This window comes from Mustela nivalis (genome assembly GCF_964662115.1).
Source record: "Mustela nivalis genome assembly, contig: HAP1_SCAFFOLD_1642, whole genome shotgun sequence".
Taxonomy (NCBI): Eukaryota; Metazoa; Chordata; class Mammalia; order Carnivora; family Mustelidae; genus Mustela; species Mustela nivalis.
In genome coordinates, this window is record NW_028135022.1 from 14,916 (window position 1) to 28,040 (window position 13,125).

At 64.2% G+C, this 13,125-nt stretch overlaps 1 protein-coding gene across 2 annotated transcripts; it reads left to right on the forward strand.

Moving 5' to 3' along the window:
- The first annotated feature begins 1,468 nt into the window (after positions 1 to 1,468).
- On the forward strand, positions 1,469 to 6,090 carry HRH3 (histamine receptor H3). Of its 2 annotated transcripts, none has more exons than XM_082750662.1 (3): positions 1,469 to 1,733; positions 2,769 to 2,935; positions 4,032 to 6,090. In XM_082750662.1, the coding sequence occupies exons 1-3, from the start codon at positions 1,484 to 1,486 to the stop codon at positions 4,950 to 4,952; spliced, it is 1,338 nt and encodes a 445-aa protein (XP_082606788.1). In that variant the 5' UTR covers positions 1,469 to 1,483; the 3' UTR covers positions 4,953 to 6,090. The 2 variants fall into 2 exon arrangements, with proteins under 2 accessions (XP_082606788.1, XP_082606789.1); XM_082750663.1 differs by having other exon boundaries at positions 1,484 to 1,729.
- The last annotated feature ends 7,035 nt before the right edge of the window (positions 6,091 to 13,125 follow it).

The window sequence follows — 13,125 nt, forward strand, 5'->3', positions numbered from 1 at the left end:
TGTCCTCCTGGAGGCTTCCACAGATGTGCGCCGCTGGAGACAGAGCAGAGTAGCTGCCCTTCTCTCCCTCGGGCGCTGTTCCCTGGCTGGCTGCTGTCTGATGTGTGTGTGTCTAACTGCCGCTGGTGGGTCCCCAGCCTGACGCTGGGTGGCTGTTTCCCTGGTCTGTGGGTGTCTGTGTGTCTGAGTGTGGGCGCATCTGTCTGTCTCGCTGCGAGTGTCTCCTGCTGAATCTGTCCTTGACCCTGTCTATCTGAGCCCGTGGGGGGGAGGGGGCGCTCCCTCCCGCTGCCTCTCCTCCCCCATCCCCTCCTGCAGGCGCTAACGCAGCAGCTGCCTTGGCTGCGCCCTAAGCGCAGTGACCTCGTCTGTCCCCGCGGCGGTGACCGCCCCACTGCGCCGTCAGCCGGGGGGGGGGGGGGGGGGGGGGAGGGGACCCACGGCCGGGCTCTGAACCTCCCGCCTCTCCCCCCATCAACCTGGGTCCGCCTGCGCCCCAAGTGGGTGTGCTCCCTTCCCGGTCGGGTCCACTGGCTCCAGATCTTCCCTTATGTAACTCCACAACTGTCTGCTCCTTGCAGGTCGCCCTAGACCCTGCGTCGGGCCCTGCCGGTGGGGAGACTGAGACCCTGAGTCCCAGGCATATGGGGGCTGGAGCAGACCCCTGGCCAGGGATCCCGCTCTCGGAGACCCCTCCCATCCTTTGTCTTTGGGACGTTCCTTCCCCTGAAACCCGCTTGCCTGAAGCATGACAGGAGGAGGGGGCTCGCGGGGCAAGTTCCCCCGAGCGCAGGTGCAGGCGTACCCCCCTCATTCCATGTCCCCACAGTCCCCCGGCTCCCGACGAGGGCCGGCCAGGGTCACCGGGGCTGAGGGCACGGGGCAGGCCTAGCGGCGCAGGTACCGGCTCCTGGGTGCGCGGGCCGGCTGGCAGCAGGCGCGCCCCCCGCCCCGGCGCCCGCCCGCTCGGGCCGGGCTCTCCGCCAGCCGCCGTGCGCTCCTGGCTGGGGCTCCAGCGGCCCGGCGGGCACGCGGCGCTGTCCGTGGTGCTGCCGGCGCCGGGCGGGGCGGGGGCGGGGCGGGGGCGGGGCGCGGGCGGCAGCCAATGGCGGGGGCGCTGCGCGGGGCGCGGGGGGCGGCGGGCTGGGCGCGGGGCGCACTCGGCTGCGCGCAGCACTCGGGGCGCACCGGCGCTCTGGCGGCGGCTCGGGCTCCCGCTCCGCTCCAGGTCCGCTCGGGCTGTAGCGGTGGTGCCGCTGGCCCCATTCGGCCCGGATTCCGGCCCGGGCCCCCTCGGCGCCGCCCGCCCCGGCCCCGTCCCGGGCCTCCGCGCCCGCGGACCATGCGCCGGGCACCCCCCGGCGAAGCCGGCCGGGCCGAGAGCCCGCGAACACCAGGCTCCCGGGCCGGGGCCCCTCCCGGCCGCGCGGCCGGCGATCCGCGCCCTGACCCGCGCCCCGGCGCCGCCTGAGCCGGCGGGGCCATGGAGCGCACGCCGCCCGACGGGCCGCTGAACGCGTCGGGGGCGCTGGCGGGCGAGGCGGCGGCTGCAGGCGGGGCGCGCGGCTTCTCCGCCGCCTGGACCGCGGTGCTGGCCGCGCTCATGGCGCTGCTTATCGTGGCCACGGTGCTCGGCAACGCGCTGGTCATGCTCGCCTTCGTGGCCGACTCGAGCCTCCGCACCCAGAACAACTTCTTTCTGCTCAACCTCGCCATCTCCGACTTCCTCGTGGGTAAAGCCCCCAGCCCCCGCCCGAGCCCAGGAGTGCCCAGCCCGGCCCGGCCAGCAGGGATGGGAGCGTGGACTAGGGTGCCTTTTTTGCTCAGGCACACACCCCGCCGGGGAGCCCTGCTTGGGGAGGGGGCGTCCGGGACCCGTGGGGCGGTGGGCGCGGACGAAGTTCCTTGCCTCCCCCACCAAGGGACGGGGAGGGGGGCGGGCGGGATGTTCCTCGGGAAGGGGTCCCGGCGCGCGGGCGCTTGGCAAGGCGCTAGGCGCAGCAGCCCCGGGTGCAGCGCCGGCTCCTGCGCTGTAGCCAAACAAAGGCTGCTGGCGGACTCAGGACGTGCGGAGAGCGCTGGGAGAGGTTTGGGGGAGGGGACAGAGAAGGGAGTTTTTAGAGCCGTGTTGGGGGAGGGGGCCGTGGGGGAAGCGGGGTGGGGGTGGGGGAGATGCTCGGAGGAGCGCGCTCTCACGTGTCCGCGCGCTGCTGCCGGCTTGGGGGCGGGGCGCGCGGAGGGGGCCGGAGCGCCAGACACCTGTTGGGGCTGCTAGGTGCGTCTGCCAGACACTGGTGGCAGTGGGAGCGGCTGGCGCGGCGGCAGCCAAATGCCCTTTGAGCCAGGAGAAAGGCTTTCTTGTTTTCTGAGCTGATGAGGAAGGGCTGTCCAAAGGCCGGGATAGGGCTGGGGTCCAGCAGGCAGAGGGGCTCCCTCTGGGGCTTGGGAGGACTGGTCAGAAGTCTGGAAGTCCTAAATCAAGGCTCAGGGTCTCATGGTGCCCGAAGGGCCCCACCCCGTGATCTTCCCTCCTGACTGCAAGTCCGAGAGCCGCCCGCGGGGCTGGAGACTAGGCAGGGGTTGAAGGCCAGGGGCAGGGTAGAAGTTGTGCCTGAGAGACAGGGTGGAGGGGAGGGCAAGCTAACGCTTACTGGTCCCAGGAAAGTGGCCGCCCTGCACCCCCAAGTCCTGCTTGTCTCTCCACTGTGGTGAGGCTCACCCCGGACATCTGTCCAGCCGTCGCCCACCCTGGCCCTCTTCTCCCACAGGGGCCTTCTGCATCCCACTCTATGTGCCCTACGTGCTGACTGGCCGCTGGCCCTTTAGCCGGGGTCTCTGCAAACTGTGGCTGGTGGTGGACTATCTGCTCTGCACGTCCTCTGTCTTCAACATCGTGCTCATCAGCTACGACCGCTTCCTGTCGGTCACCCGCGCCGTGAGTCTGGGATGCGCTGCCCGTGTTTGGTCCCGGGAGGAGGGGTGGGCCGGGCGTGACCACAGCAGAGCCGGGCCATTCCAGGTGGTGGGAAGTACCAGGTGAGCCTGGCCCCTGCTGGCCTCACACCCGACATACGGGGTACTCAGTAGCCAGTTGCTGCGGGTAGACATGCCCTGGGACAGGCGGGAGGCACTATCTAGACCTGGCGTCAGGAGCTCCTGAAGGAAGAGGGACAGTTCAGCCTCCACCCTGGAGCAGGTCCAACGTTCTGAGAGCTGAGGGAGGTTCTGGGCCAGAGGCTCTTGGTGGTCCCCTCCCCCCATACACACACACACACACACACACACACACGTATGCATGTGTGTGCATGCGCGTGCACGAGCATACCCCAGGAAGCCAGGCATCAGCTTCTATCTCCACCAGCTTCCCTTGGTGTGAGTGGCCACCCTCAGGGACGCTGGACTGCCTGGCCTTCCTGCGTCACTACCCTGTGGGCACAGAGGACGCGGCCGGAGCGCGGGTCTCTTCTTCGCCCTCTCATCTCCTCCTTGGAGGTTGTACCGGTCACTCTGAGCGCCCTCTGCTGGGGGCCTCATGTGTCCTAGTCTAGAGAGGCCATGGGACAGAGGGCACAGCATGGGTTCGGGGTCAAGCCCCGGCTCTGTCCCCTTGAGCCAATCCAGCTGTAGCCTCCGCCTCCCTCTCCAAGCCATCAGGAGAGTGAGGACAGTAATCCAGATGCCAAGACATCCAAAAAGTGCTGAGCACAGAGCCTGGCGCCCAGTGGGTGCTCAGTGGACAGGGCACAATGGCAAGATGGCCTCAGGACCCTCACTGCCGGGGGCGGGGGCAGCAGGCGGGGGGCCTGGCCCAGAGGGAGTGCGCACGCGCGGTTGTTCTGATGGAGGCTCTCTGACCGTAGGGGAGCGGGCCAGGGCGTCGGCCAGCCCAGGACCCATGCGGGAAGGGGAGAGAGGCCATGCGCAGAGGCCCAGAGGCTGCTGGTGGGCGGTGGGGGGATGCTCCCAGCACCACAGACGCTGCCCCCTGGGCCCGGTGCCCTTCCCTCCTGACCCAATGTCTCCCATGGCAGGTGTCCTACCGGGCCCAGCAGGGCGACACACGGCGGGCGGTGCAGAAGATGGTGCTGGTGTGGGTCCTGGCCTTCCTGCTGTACGGGCCTGCCATCCTGAGCTGGGAGTACCTGTCGGGCGGCAGCTCCATCCCAGAGGGCCACTGCTATGCCGAGTTCTTCTACAACTGGTACTTCCTCATCACGGCCTCCACACTCGAGTTCTTCACGCCCTTCCTCAGCGTCACTTTCTTCAACCTGAGCATCTACCTGAACATCCAGAGGCGCACCCGCGTCCGGCTGGATGGCGTGCGGGACCCCGAGCCCGCACCTGATGCCCAGTCCTCGCCCCCAGCGGCTGCGCCAGGCTGCTGGGGCTGCTGGCACAAGGGGCGAGGGGAGGCCATGCCGCTGCATAGGTACGGGGTCGGGGTGGGCGAGGCAGCCCCTGGCACGGAGGCCGGGGAGGTGGCCCTCGGGGGTGGTAGCGGTGGGGGCGCCGCGGCCTCGCCCACCTCCAGCTCCGGCAGCTCCTCCCGGGGCACAGAGCGGCCGCGCTCGCTCAAGCGGGGCTCCAAGCCCTCGGCGTCCTCGGCGTCCCTGGAGAAGCGCATGAAGATGGTGTCCCAAAGCATCACGCAGCGCTTCCGGCTGTCGCGGGACAAGAAGGTGGCCAAGTCACTGGCCGTCATCGTGAGCATCTTTGGGCTCTGCTGGGCCCCATACACACTCCTGATGATTATCCGGGCCGCCTGCCATGGCCACTGCGTCCCCGACTACTGGTATGAGACCTCCTTCTGGCTGCTGTGGGCCAACTCCGCCGTCAACCCTGTCCTCTACCCGCTGTGCCACTACAGTTTCCGACGAGCCTTCACCAAGCTGCTCTGCCCCCAGAAGCTTAAAGTCCAGCCCCATAGCTCCCTGGAGCGCTGCTGGAAGTGAGCGGCCTTCCTGGGCACCTGGGAGGCCGGGACAGGGCCCTCCCACTGCCACTCCCCTTTGAGGCTCTGCTTCTCACCGCCCACCACCCCCCCTTGGCAGCCAACTCCACCATCTCCCACCTGGCTGCCCTGGCTGTCCCCCAGGTGGGAGCTACACCTTGTCTTCAGCCCATCTGAAATACCACGGCAGCCTCTCTTAGACCACCTGCCCATGGCGGGGCAGCTCGGTGGGCTGGCCGGAGAGGCCAGAGAGGCCCTCGCTGCCCTGCCACCCAGACCCTGGCTCCACCCCAGGAGGGGCCGTCCCAGCCCTGCTGCCTCCACAGATGGTCTGATGGCCAGCGGCGCCCACCCTTTGCACAGTTACTGCTTGGTGTTCTTCCCAAAGCAAGTGACCGGTGTGTGCTCCGTGCCCCGTGACGCTGCAGTCCGCCCCGCGCGTGCACGCACCTGCACACTCCACCCCCCACCCCCGTCAACGAGCCCGGGCCGTCGGCTCTGCTGCTGTCTGTCTCTGCTGAAGCCCAGGCGCCGGCTCCGTCATCCCTCATCCTTCCAACTCCCTCTGCCCCAACGTGTCAAGCGCCCCCCGGGAACTTCGCGGCCGGTCTCCGCTCTTCCATTCTGGGTGTTTCAGGAAAACGAAGAAGAAAACACGTCCGTGAACCCCATGTTCCTTGGCTGTTTAATCAAGAGAGACAAAATTGCTGAGGCGCTCAGGGCTGGATTGGCAGGTGTGGGCTCCCACGCCCTCCTTCCTCGTGCTGCTGCTTCCGGCTGAGCTGCGCCAGCTGCTTCTGCCCACCCCGCCCCCGGGCTCGGGGTGCTGGGCCCTGCCTGGCAGCTCTGAGAGCGGCCGGAGCGCTGGACGTGTGCTCGTCCAGAAGGCCGCCCCTCCCGCTCCATCTGCTCAACCAGCCTCCTGGGGCTGGCAGCTGGGTGGGGACTGGCCATGCCCTGAGGGTCCCGAGGCTTGCAGGGGCAGCCCGAAGAGACCAGGGTCCCGGGGCATGCCCAGGGGAGGGGCCGTTCGCCATGTCCCGTGCACCCGTCGGCGCTCTGCATGCCCCACCCCCTGCGTGTCCACGCGCTATCTTGCAGACTCTGAGGTCCACAGTAAAGCGTATTTTTTTATTGGTGCTGATTCCAGAGGACTTCTTGGGGGGCGGTGTGGGCTGAGCTCCCGTACATCAGTTGGGACCCCAGAAAGATACGAGACCTCTCGGCAGGGCGTGGGGAGCAGGTGGGCAGCAAAGGCTGGCTTGGCCTGTCACATTAGGTTTGAGGCTGATCGGGGACACGTGTCCCAGCAGTGCCCCTACCCATGCACACCTGTTCAGGAGGATGGCACGGTGCTAGGAGGGGCTCACTCCAGCCTTGAGAATATGACCCCTAGCCCCCGCCCCCCCGTCCGGTGCAGCCTGCCCACCCCCAGGACCAGGGTTTTCATCTGTCTTGGCTGTGATCTTCTACCTGGGGAGCTTCCAGGAGGTATGAAGACTAGAACTGAGCTCGAGGGGTGGAGGGGAAGGGATGGGCCCCAGGAGGGAGGCACCTTGGATGGAGGACCGGTCCTAGGCAAAGGCCTGGAGGTGGGACTGAGGGCAACAGATGGGGACAGGGAGGAGATGCTGCTGCCGGGTGAGCATGGGTCCGATGAACAGTCTGTCCCTGCAGCTGCCACCGAGGGGGCAGACGCTGGTCCTGCCCCAGGTGTTCAGAGTCCACTTGGAGAGGGGACAAGACCAGCACAACTTAAGAGAGATTCGAACTTGGGTGGGTAAGAAGCCACCTCCTCCAGGAAGCCTTCCTTCCTTTCCAGCCACTAGAGCCCTTCCTCCCTGACTTCACGTTCTCTCCCCAGCACGTAGGCCCTGCTTCGGCAGGACGTCAGACAGAGCCTGTCTCGTGATGCTCTCTGACAGCCAGGCGCCACTCTCGGCCCTCCAGACACAGGTCAGCAAACTCTGCTTCTCACCACTGCAGAGCGAAGCTGTTCCCAGCAACATTTAAAAGCCTTTCTCCTCCCCACAGCTCTATCTGCACCTTCATTTCCCCAAAGCCCCAGAAAATCTCCTCCAGAATCCTAACGTGGCATCGCTTCCCTGCACCCTCTCTCTTTCCACTGCAAGGGACCCCTCTGGCCGAGGCAGGTTGCTCTTCTTTCCTGTCCCCCTCCTTAGTGGCCAGAGGGAGGGGTGAGCCTGGAGGCTCCCCTCTGGGGGCTGGGCACCATCACGGGCAGAGGTCGGAGCGGGAGCAGCAGGAGAAGTGGTGGCAGAGACCGTGGGCGCCACCGCCTGCAGGGCCCAGAGCTCAGCACGCCCTGCGGCACTGCCAGTGGCTGCCCTGCTGGCCCTGCAGGACCTGGCCTGGCCTCCTGGCGGGTGTCCGTCCCCACGGCCCAGAGCTGTCTGGGGAAGGACAAAGGAGCAGTTCTCTGCGGCAGTGGGCGCCTCCGTGCCAATGGCACAGCCAGAGCCTGGGCTGCCCCTCCGCCCAGCCCTGCTAAATGGCTACAAATTGGAGGATAAAAGCTCAGGCTTTCAAGCAATTTTGTCTTCAATCTCTGGAAACTGCCGCTTCCCAGCCCTGCATGAGGATGGAGAAGGAGAGAAGAAAGACACTGAGTCTATTGGGCCCGAGTCCTGCAGCAAACAAACATGCCCAGGGGGCCTTTCTCCTCGGATTGGATGCGCTGGGGGTAGACAGAGCCAGCGGGCCCAGGGCAAAAGCGGCAGCTTCTGTGGGGGGCCACCCACGCCAGCAGCTGGTGTTTACTGAGCACCTACTGTGTGCCAGGCACTGGGAGGTCGCCCCACAAGCAGCTGATGAGCGGAGCCATTCCCATGGGGACAGCAGAGGGGCGGGGGGAGAGGAGGGGTGGCCTGGCTCATTAGCAAGGTGGGGGGGCCTGTGTGAGGAGGTGACATTTCACTTGTTCATCTCGCAAATATTCGTGGACCCCAGCGTCGGGGTGCTGCACGAGGCAGTGGGGACCAAGCCTGGGGCCCCAAGGAAGAGCCCGCAGGAGAAGCAGTGCCCTGGCTCTGGGCATATGCTGGGTGAGGGTCCCGCCAGGCTGGGATGAAGACTCCGTGTTTTCAGGGCGCCACGCTGGCACACCCCATCTTTCTACAAAAGGTCAGGTTACCCCATGTTTCCTTTGGGGGGGCCAAGGCCACAAAAAGGGATGGCTGGGGCCTCTCAGGCAGGCCTCTGGAGCTCGGCCACGTGGGGCAGCCACGGGGCTATCTGTCCTCCTCCACCCCCATCCCATGCTCATGCTCGTGGCTGGGCTCGTGGGTGCAAAGAACCTTTCCACCAGCACTTGCTGCAGCACCCTCTGTCCTCACAGGCAGCCCACGAGGGGCACTCACATTCCCCACTCAGCAGATGCTGGGGCTGGGGCTCCAGAGGCTGGGAGGCTCACCCTCAGCCTACAGCAGGCAGTAGGGGTTAGGGCTCCATCCCTCCATTCCTCTGGGTTCTCCCCTGGGCAGTGGGGACAGTGCTGCCTAGAAGGGGTCCTGGGACCTCAGCTCGCATGTACAAAGCATGTACTGAGCACCGGCTGTGTGTTCTCTGCTGGGCCCGAGGAGCTGGGAAAGTCACCCCTGCCGAGCCAGCAAGAGAAGGGAGAGCAGGCAAGGTGAGCTGTGGAATCGGCAGTCCCGATGCCCAGCTGCCCAGGCCAGGCAGGAAGCGTGTTTGGAGGGAAACTGAAACCTGGGGAAGGGGACGGCCCCAGCCTGCCCGGCGGGTCTGTGTGGAGGCTGGGACTGGGGCCAGGTATCCCGCGGGAACACCTAGCCCTCTCTCCTTCCTGCCCCAGGCGCGGCTGGCCTGGTGGCCTCCAAGGCTGTCCCCTGGAGGGAGCACAGCTGGGGAGGCCACGGCAGAGGGAAGCCTCATCAAAAGCTGGGAAGAGGCTGCTTCCTGGTGCCCTTGTCTGAGCGCCTGGATCCAACCGTGCCTAAAGCCCAAACCTGGGCCTTTCTGTTTCAAGAGTCACCAAACACCCTTTCCTTTCTCCAGCTGCCACAAGATAGGGTTTTGCTATGTGATGGAAAATGTCTTGTCCAGCAATACTTGGCCCAGACCTACATCCGTCTGTCTCAGGGGCAAAAGATCATTCCTGCCATGTGAGGCCTGTATCTGATTAATAAAAAGTGGGGAAGGGAGTTAATTACTCAGTAACATAATAACTGCTTGTCTGTATTGGTTATGGGCAGGAAAGCAATCTTCCAGCACATCCGGCTCTGAGGGTAGAAAAGTCAGGAGGCTGAGGCCACCTGCCTGTGACATCCTTCCTGTCCATGGGGTGCCACGCAGAGACCTGACCTGGCCCTCTGCTTGGCCTTAGGTCTATTCGCCAGGGCGCTCTGGCTGGCATTCAGCACCCTGTCCCCAGGGAAGCAGGCAGCTCGCTGTGAAATCTGGTGGGAATTTCTCAGAAGGGCACAAACATACAGGAGCACCCCCTTCTCTGTGGGGTTCCATCGCAGACCCCGTGGACCCCGGAAGCCAAGGGCAGGGCCACGCCTGCACGCACCATGCACTTCCCTCCACACACACGCCCCCACAGTCAGGTGTCAGTGATGAACAGGGCACAGCGAGGGAGTGTCAGGAGCCACGGACGCCACAGGACAGTCGTCACCATGTGTGGTGACAAAAGTTGTGTGAATGTGGCCTCTGGCCCTGGAAACGCCTTCTGGTCCTGGGCTCACCCTCCTGTGGCGATGGGATGAAATGACGTGAGCCACGCGGGCGGGGGACGAGCGGGAGGGAGCCCCGACCTTCTGCCCGTGTGTCCGTGGGGCCCTGTCACTGATACCGTGGGTGAGGGGCACAGCTGTGTCCTTCAAAAGAAAAGGAGGAGGAGAAAGGAGAAGACGCTTTGGGGTGTAAGGAGAGGAGGTGGCGAATGGCACTGGGCTGAAGACGCTTCTGTGACACTCCAAAGTCACACCAGTTTCCAAATTCAAACATGACAAATTTCGTGATCTTTAAATGCTTCTACTTTGAATGATGATGATCTTTGCAGAGTCCAGGAAACACTGGCCCCTAGCTGAGGTGTAGGAGCTGGACCAGCTCAGTGGATGGGGAAGGGCCTGCCTCTGCCCTCTGCCCTGGGCCACAGTCTGGGCTGCTTCCCCAGCTTGGCAGAACCATATATTCCTGGGAAGCCAGGAGGGTGGGAGGGCGGGCCAGCTGTTTCCTCACTGGCCCCTCCCTGGTGCCTCCAGGGTCCATCAGCTTTGTCAGCTGAGGCTCTGCTCTGCCCCAGGCCCGCCAATCCATTAATTCATACTAAACTGTGTTGGACCGACTCTTCCAGGGAAAGTGGAGAGTTCCATTTTAACAGAGGGCGGGGCGCCTGGGCGGCTCAGTGGGTTAAGCCGCTGCCTTCGGCTCGGGTCATGATCTCGGGGTCCTGGGATCGAGCCCCGCATCGGGCTCGCTGCTCAGCAGGAAGCCTGCTTCCCTCTCTCTCTGCCTGCCTCTCTGCTTACTTGTGATCTCTGTCAAATAAATAAATATACTCTTTTAAATACTACATTTTAACAGAGGGCAATCTTTAATTAAATCCAAGTGAGTCCAATCCCAATGCAGGTATTTCAGAGACGAGCACACAGTGACCGGCAGAAGGGATATTGTCAGTGAACTTTCCTAAGCTCCTGCTACCTGCTGGGCCGTGAACCAGACACTGAATTCACCAAGGACTCCAGATCTATCCAGCTGGGAGCTCAGAGCCCTTGGACAAAGCCCTCCCCCAGCGGGGCAGTGGTTCTGTGAAGGCCACCAGGCTATGCGGACCTATTGGGGTCGCACGGATATTTCCTGGGATCAGAACTGGGCCCTTTGAGGTGCCTCCTTTGGTCAGCTGGCACTGGGGCAGGCCCAGGATGGCTCCTCAGAGGCACTTGGGAAGGTGTCCACTGTCTCTGGGGTCTGTCTTTGTGGGTAGCTGCTGCTGAGGCCACCTCAAACACACCAGGGGGCAGCTGGCTGGGAGTGGCCAGTTGGGGCTGTCCTGACGTAGGGAGGGCCGGGAAGTAACTTGGAGCGTGCGATGCTGGGGAGGGGCACGGCCTACTGGGGGGATTTTCTGGCCACCCTCCCTACCTGGGGCCTCCCCTGGCCTTGGTCATCTGAGCACCTGTCCCTGGGGCTGCAGGGGGACACCCTGAAGGAACTGTCAGGCAGAGGGAGACTGCCATACCCCACAGAGAGAGTAGAGTGTGAGCTCCGCTGGTCTTGGCCACCGTGGGCAGTGTGGGGGCCAGAAGTGGGTAGGGGGCCATGAGGTGGGGCCTCTGCACCTGCCTCGGGCCCCAGCTACAGGCCTGCAGCCCACCTCCTGCCTGCCAGGGGAGCCCCTCTACGGGTTGGAAGAAGGCAGTGCCCTCAGGGAGTGGGGGAGACTGCAGGGGTGCCCCTGCTCCCCTGCAGCCCTGAGCCATCCTCTCCCTGGCCAGGCCCAGCCCAGCCCTCCAGCCCCTCCTCCCGGCCCCCCTTCCCCTTGGGCAGGCAGATAAAAGGCAGGAGCTGTTATCTGGATTTCAGATTCGTAACAAACAGTGCTTTCGTGGTAGTGCGCAGAGTTCTTTGTTGTGGATCTGAAATTCAAATCGCATCTGGCAACCCTCCCTGTCCTTCTCACGGACACTGTGGCTGTGGCGGAGGGGATGCGGGGGAGGGCTCCGCTCTAAGGAGCCACCTGACTCCGTGGAAAGGACTAAGTGCTTGGGTGGGGGGTCTGGAAGGCTGTGGGCCCTTGGCCTGGACCCCTGGATGTGCTGCCTGGAGTACTCTGGGTGGGGCTGAAGTGAACAAGCTTAAGGCCCCCGGGGCCAGGCCAGTGGAGACCCTGCTGCCCTGGGCCCTCCTGTCCCCACTGCACAGATGAGGGACCCCGGGCTGGGGGCAGGTAGCACAATCCCCTCCCCTCCACCCCCAGCAGGGGCCTTACTGCACACACCCCCGGGGCTGAGTGTCACAGGTACAGTGACCGATCATCGATCACCGATCACCGATCACCGTCAAGGCAAAAATCAGTAATTTCCTGGCCCTGGGGGAAATGCCAGTACCCGTCAATGTTCTGCAGAGGCCTTCTCAGGAATCAAACGATTGCAAGCCGGAGACTAGCCAAGCACCCCATCTATGGCCTCCATGGCCCCGAGGCAGCCCTGGCTGTGCCCTGTGAGTTTGGGGGCCTGTGGACTGTGGGATCACGAAGTATGTGTGGGCAGGGTCACGGTGACTCCCCATAGCCTGTGTGGCCCTGCATACACTGGACCAGGGGACCTGGGGGGCCCCTGTCCTATCCGGCTTTCTCGATACAGCCCTTTCAGAAGCAGCCTTGGGTGGCCCCGACCGTCCGAGCCCACGCGGCAGTGACGAGAATCTGAATGCCGTCGCAGCGTCCGCCCGCCCCGAGGACCCTGCACGGACCCATGTACCCTCCCGGTGCGCGTGCACGGTGTCCTGGATTCCCTGCAGAAGCCTGACACCCAGGGGTGTGTGGGCTGCAGACGGATCCGCTGTGTTCTTTTAACCTTATATGTGTCTGCTTTCAACAAGCATTTATCAGGCGTGACAGCGTGGTGACAGTCCAGGCACACAGGGGTGGCGCGGGCCCGATTCCGTGGTCCCCACAGAGCTTGTCTTGAGAGCAGCTGCTTCTCCAGTCTTTTCTGTTTTGATGTCCCTTCTGAGGTTGGGGACTCGCACGCAACTGTAGAAGCAACAGAGACTGCACGTGTTCTCCGTCCGGTTTCCCCACCGGCGCCTCGCAGAGAGGCCGGGTGGGACCACACTAGGACGTGGGCATCGCCATGACCCACGGACTCCCATGTCACCTGCACTCGCATGTGTGCGAGTGTGCAACGGCACATTGGGGGGGGGCTGGGATAATTCTGCTATTGTGGTCAAATACACAGAAAATGGACCCTTTAGCCCATTTCTAAGCATGCAGCTCGCTGACACCGAACACGCCCTGCCGTGCTCCTGCGCCACCCTCCAGCTCCCCATCTTCATTGTCCCAAATTATAGTCTGTCACCCTGAAACATTCAATTCTTCAAGATCTTACCACCTGTGCAGATTCACATGGCCATGTTGAGGCAGGACGGCTGTCACCAGGGTCCCGTGCCAGCCTCAGCGCCCCGAG

Excerpts from the sequence above, each read along its gene's own strand:
- HRH3 (XM_082750662.1), top strand. The coding sequence starts at position 1,484 with ATGGAGCGCACGCCGCCCGACGGGCCGCTGAACGCGTCGGGGGCGCTG. Across the intron at positions 1,734-2,768 it reads CATCTCCGACTTCCTCGTGG|GGGCCTTCTGCATCCCACTC; the intron begins GTAAAGCCCCCA and ends CTTCTCCCACAG. Across the intron at positions 2,936-4,031 it reads TCCTGTCGGTCACCCGCGCC|GTGTCCTACCGGGCCCAGCA; the intron begins GTGAGTCTGGGA and ends CTCCCATGGCAG.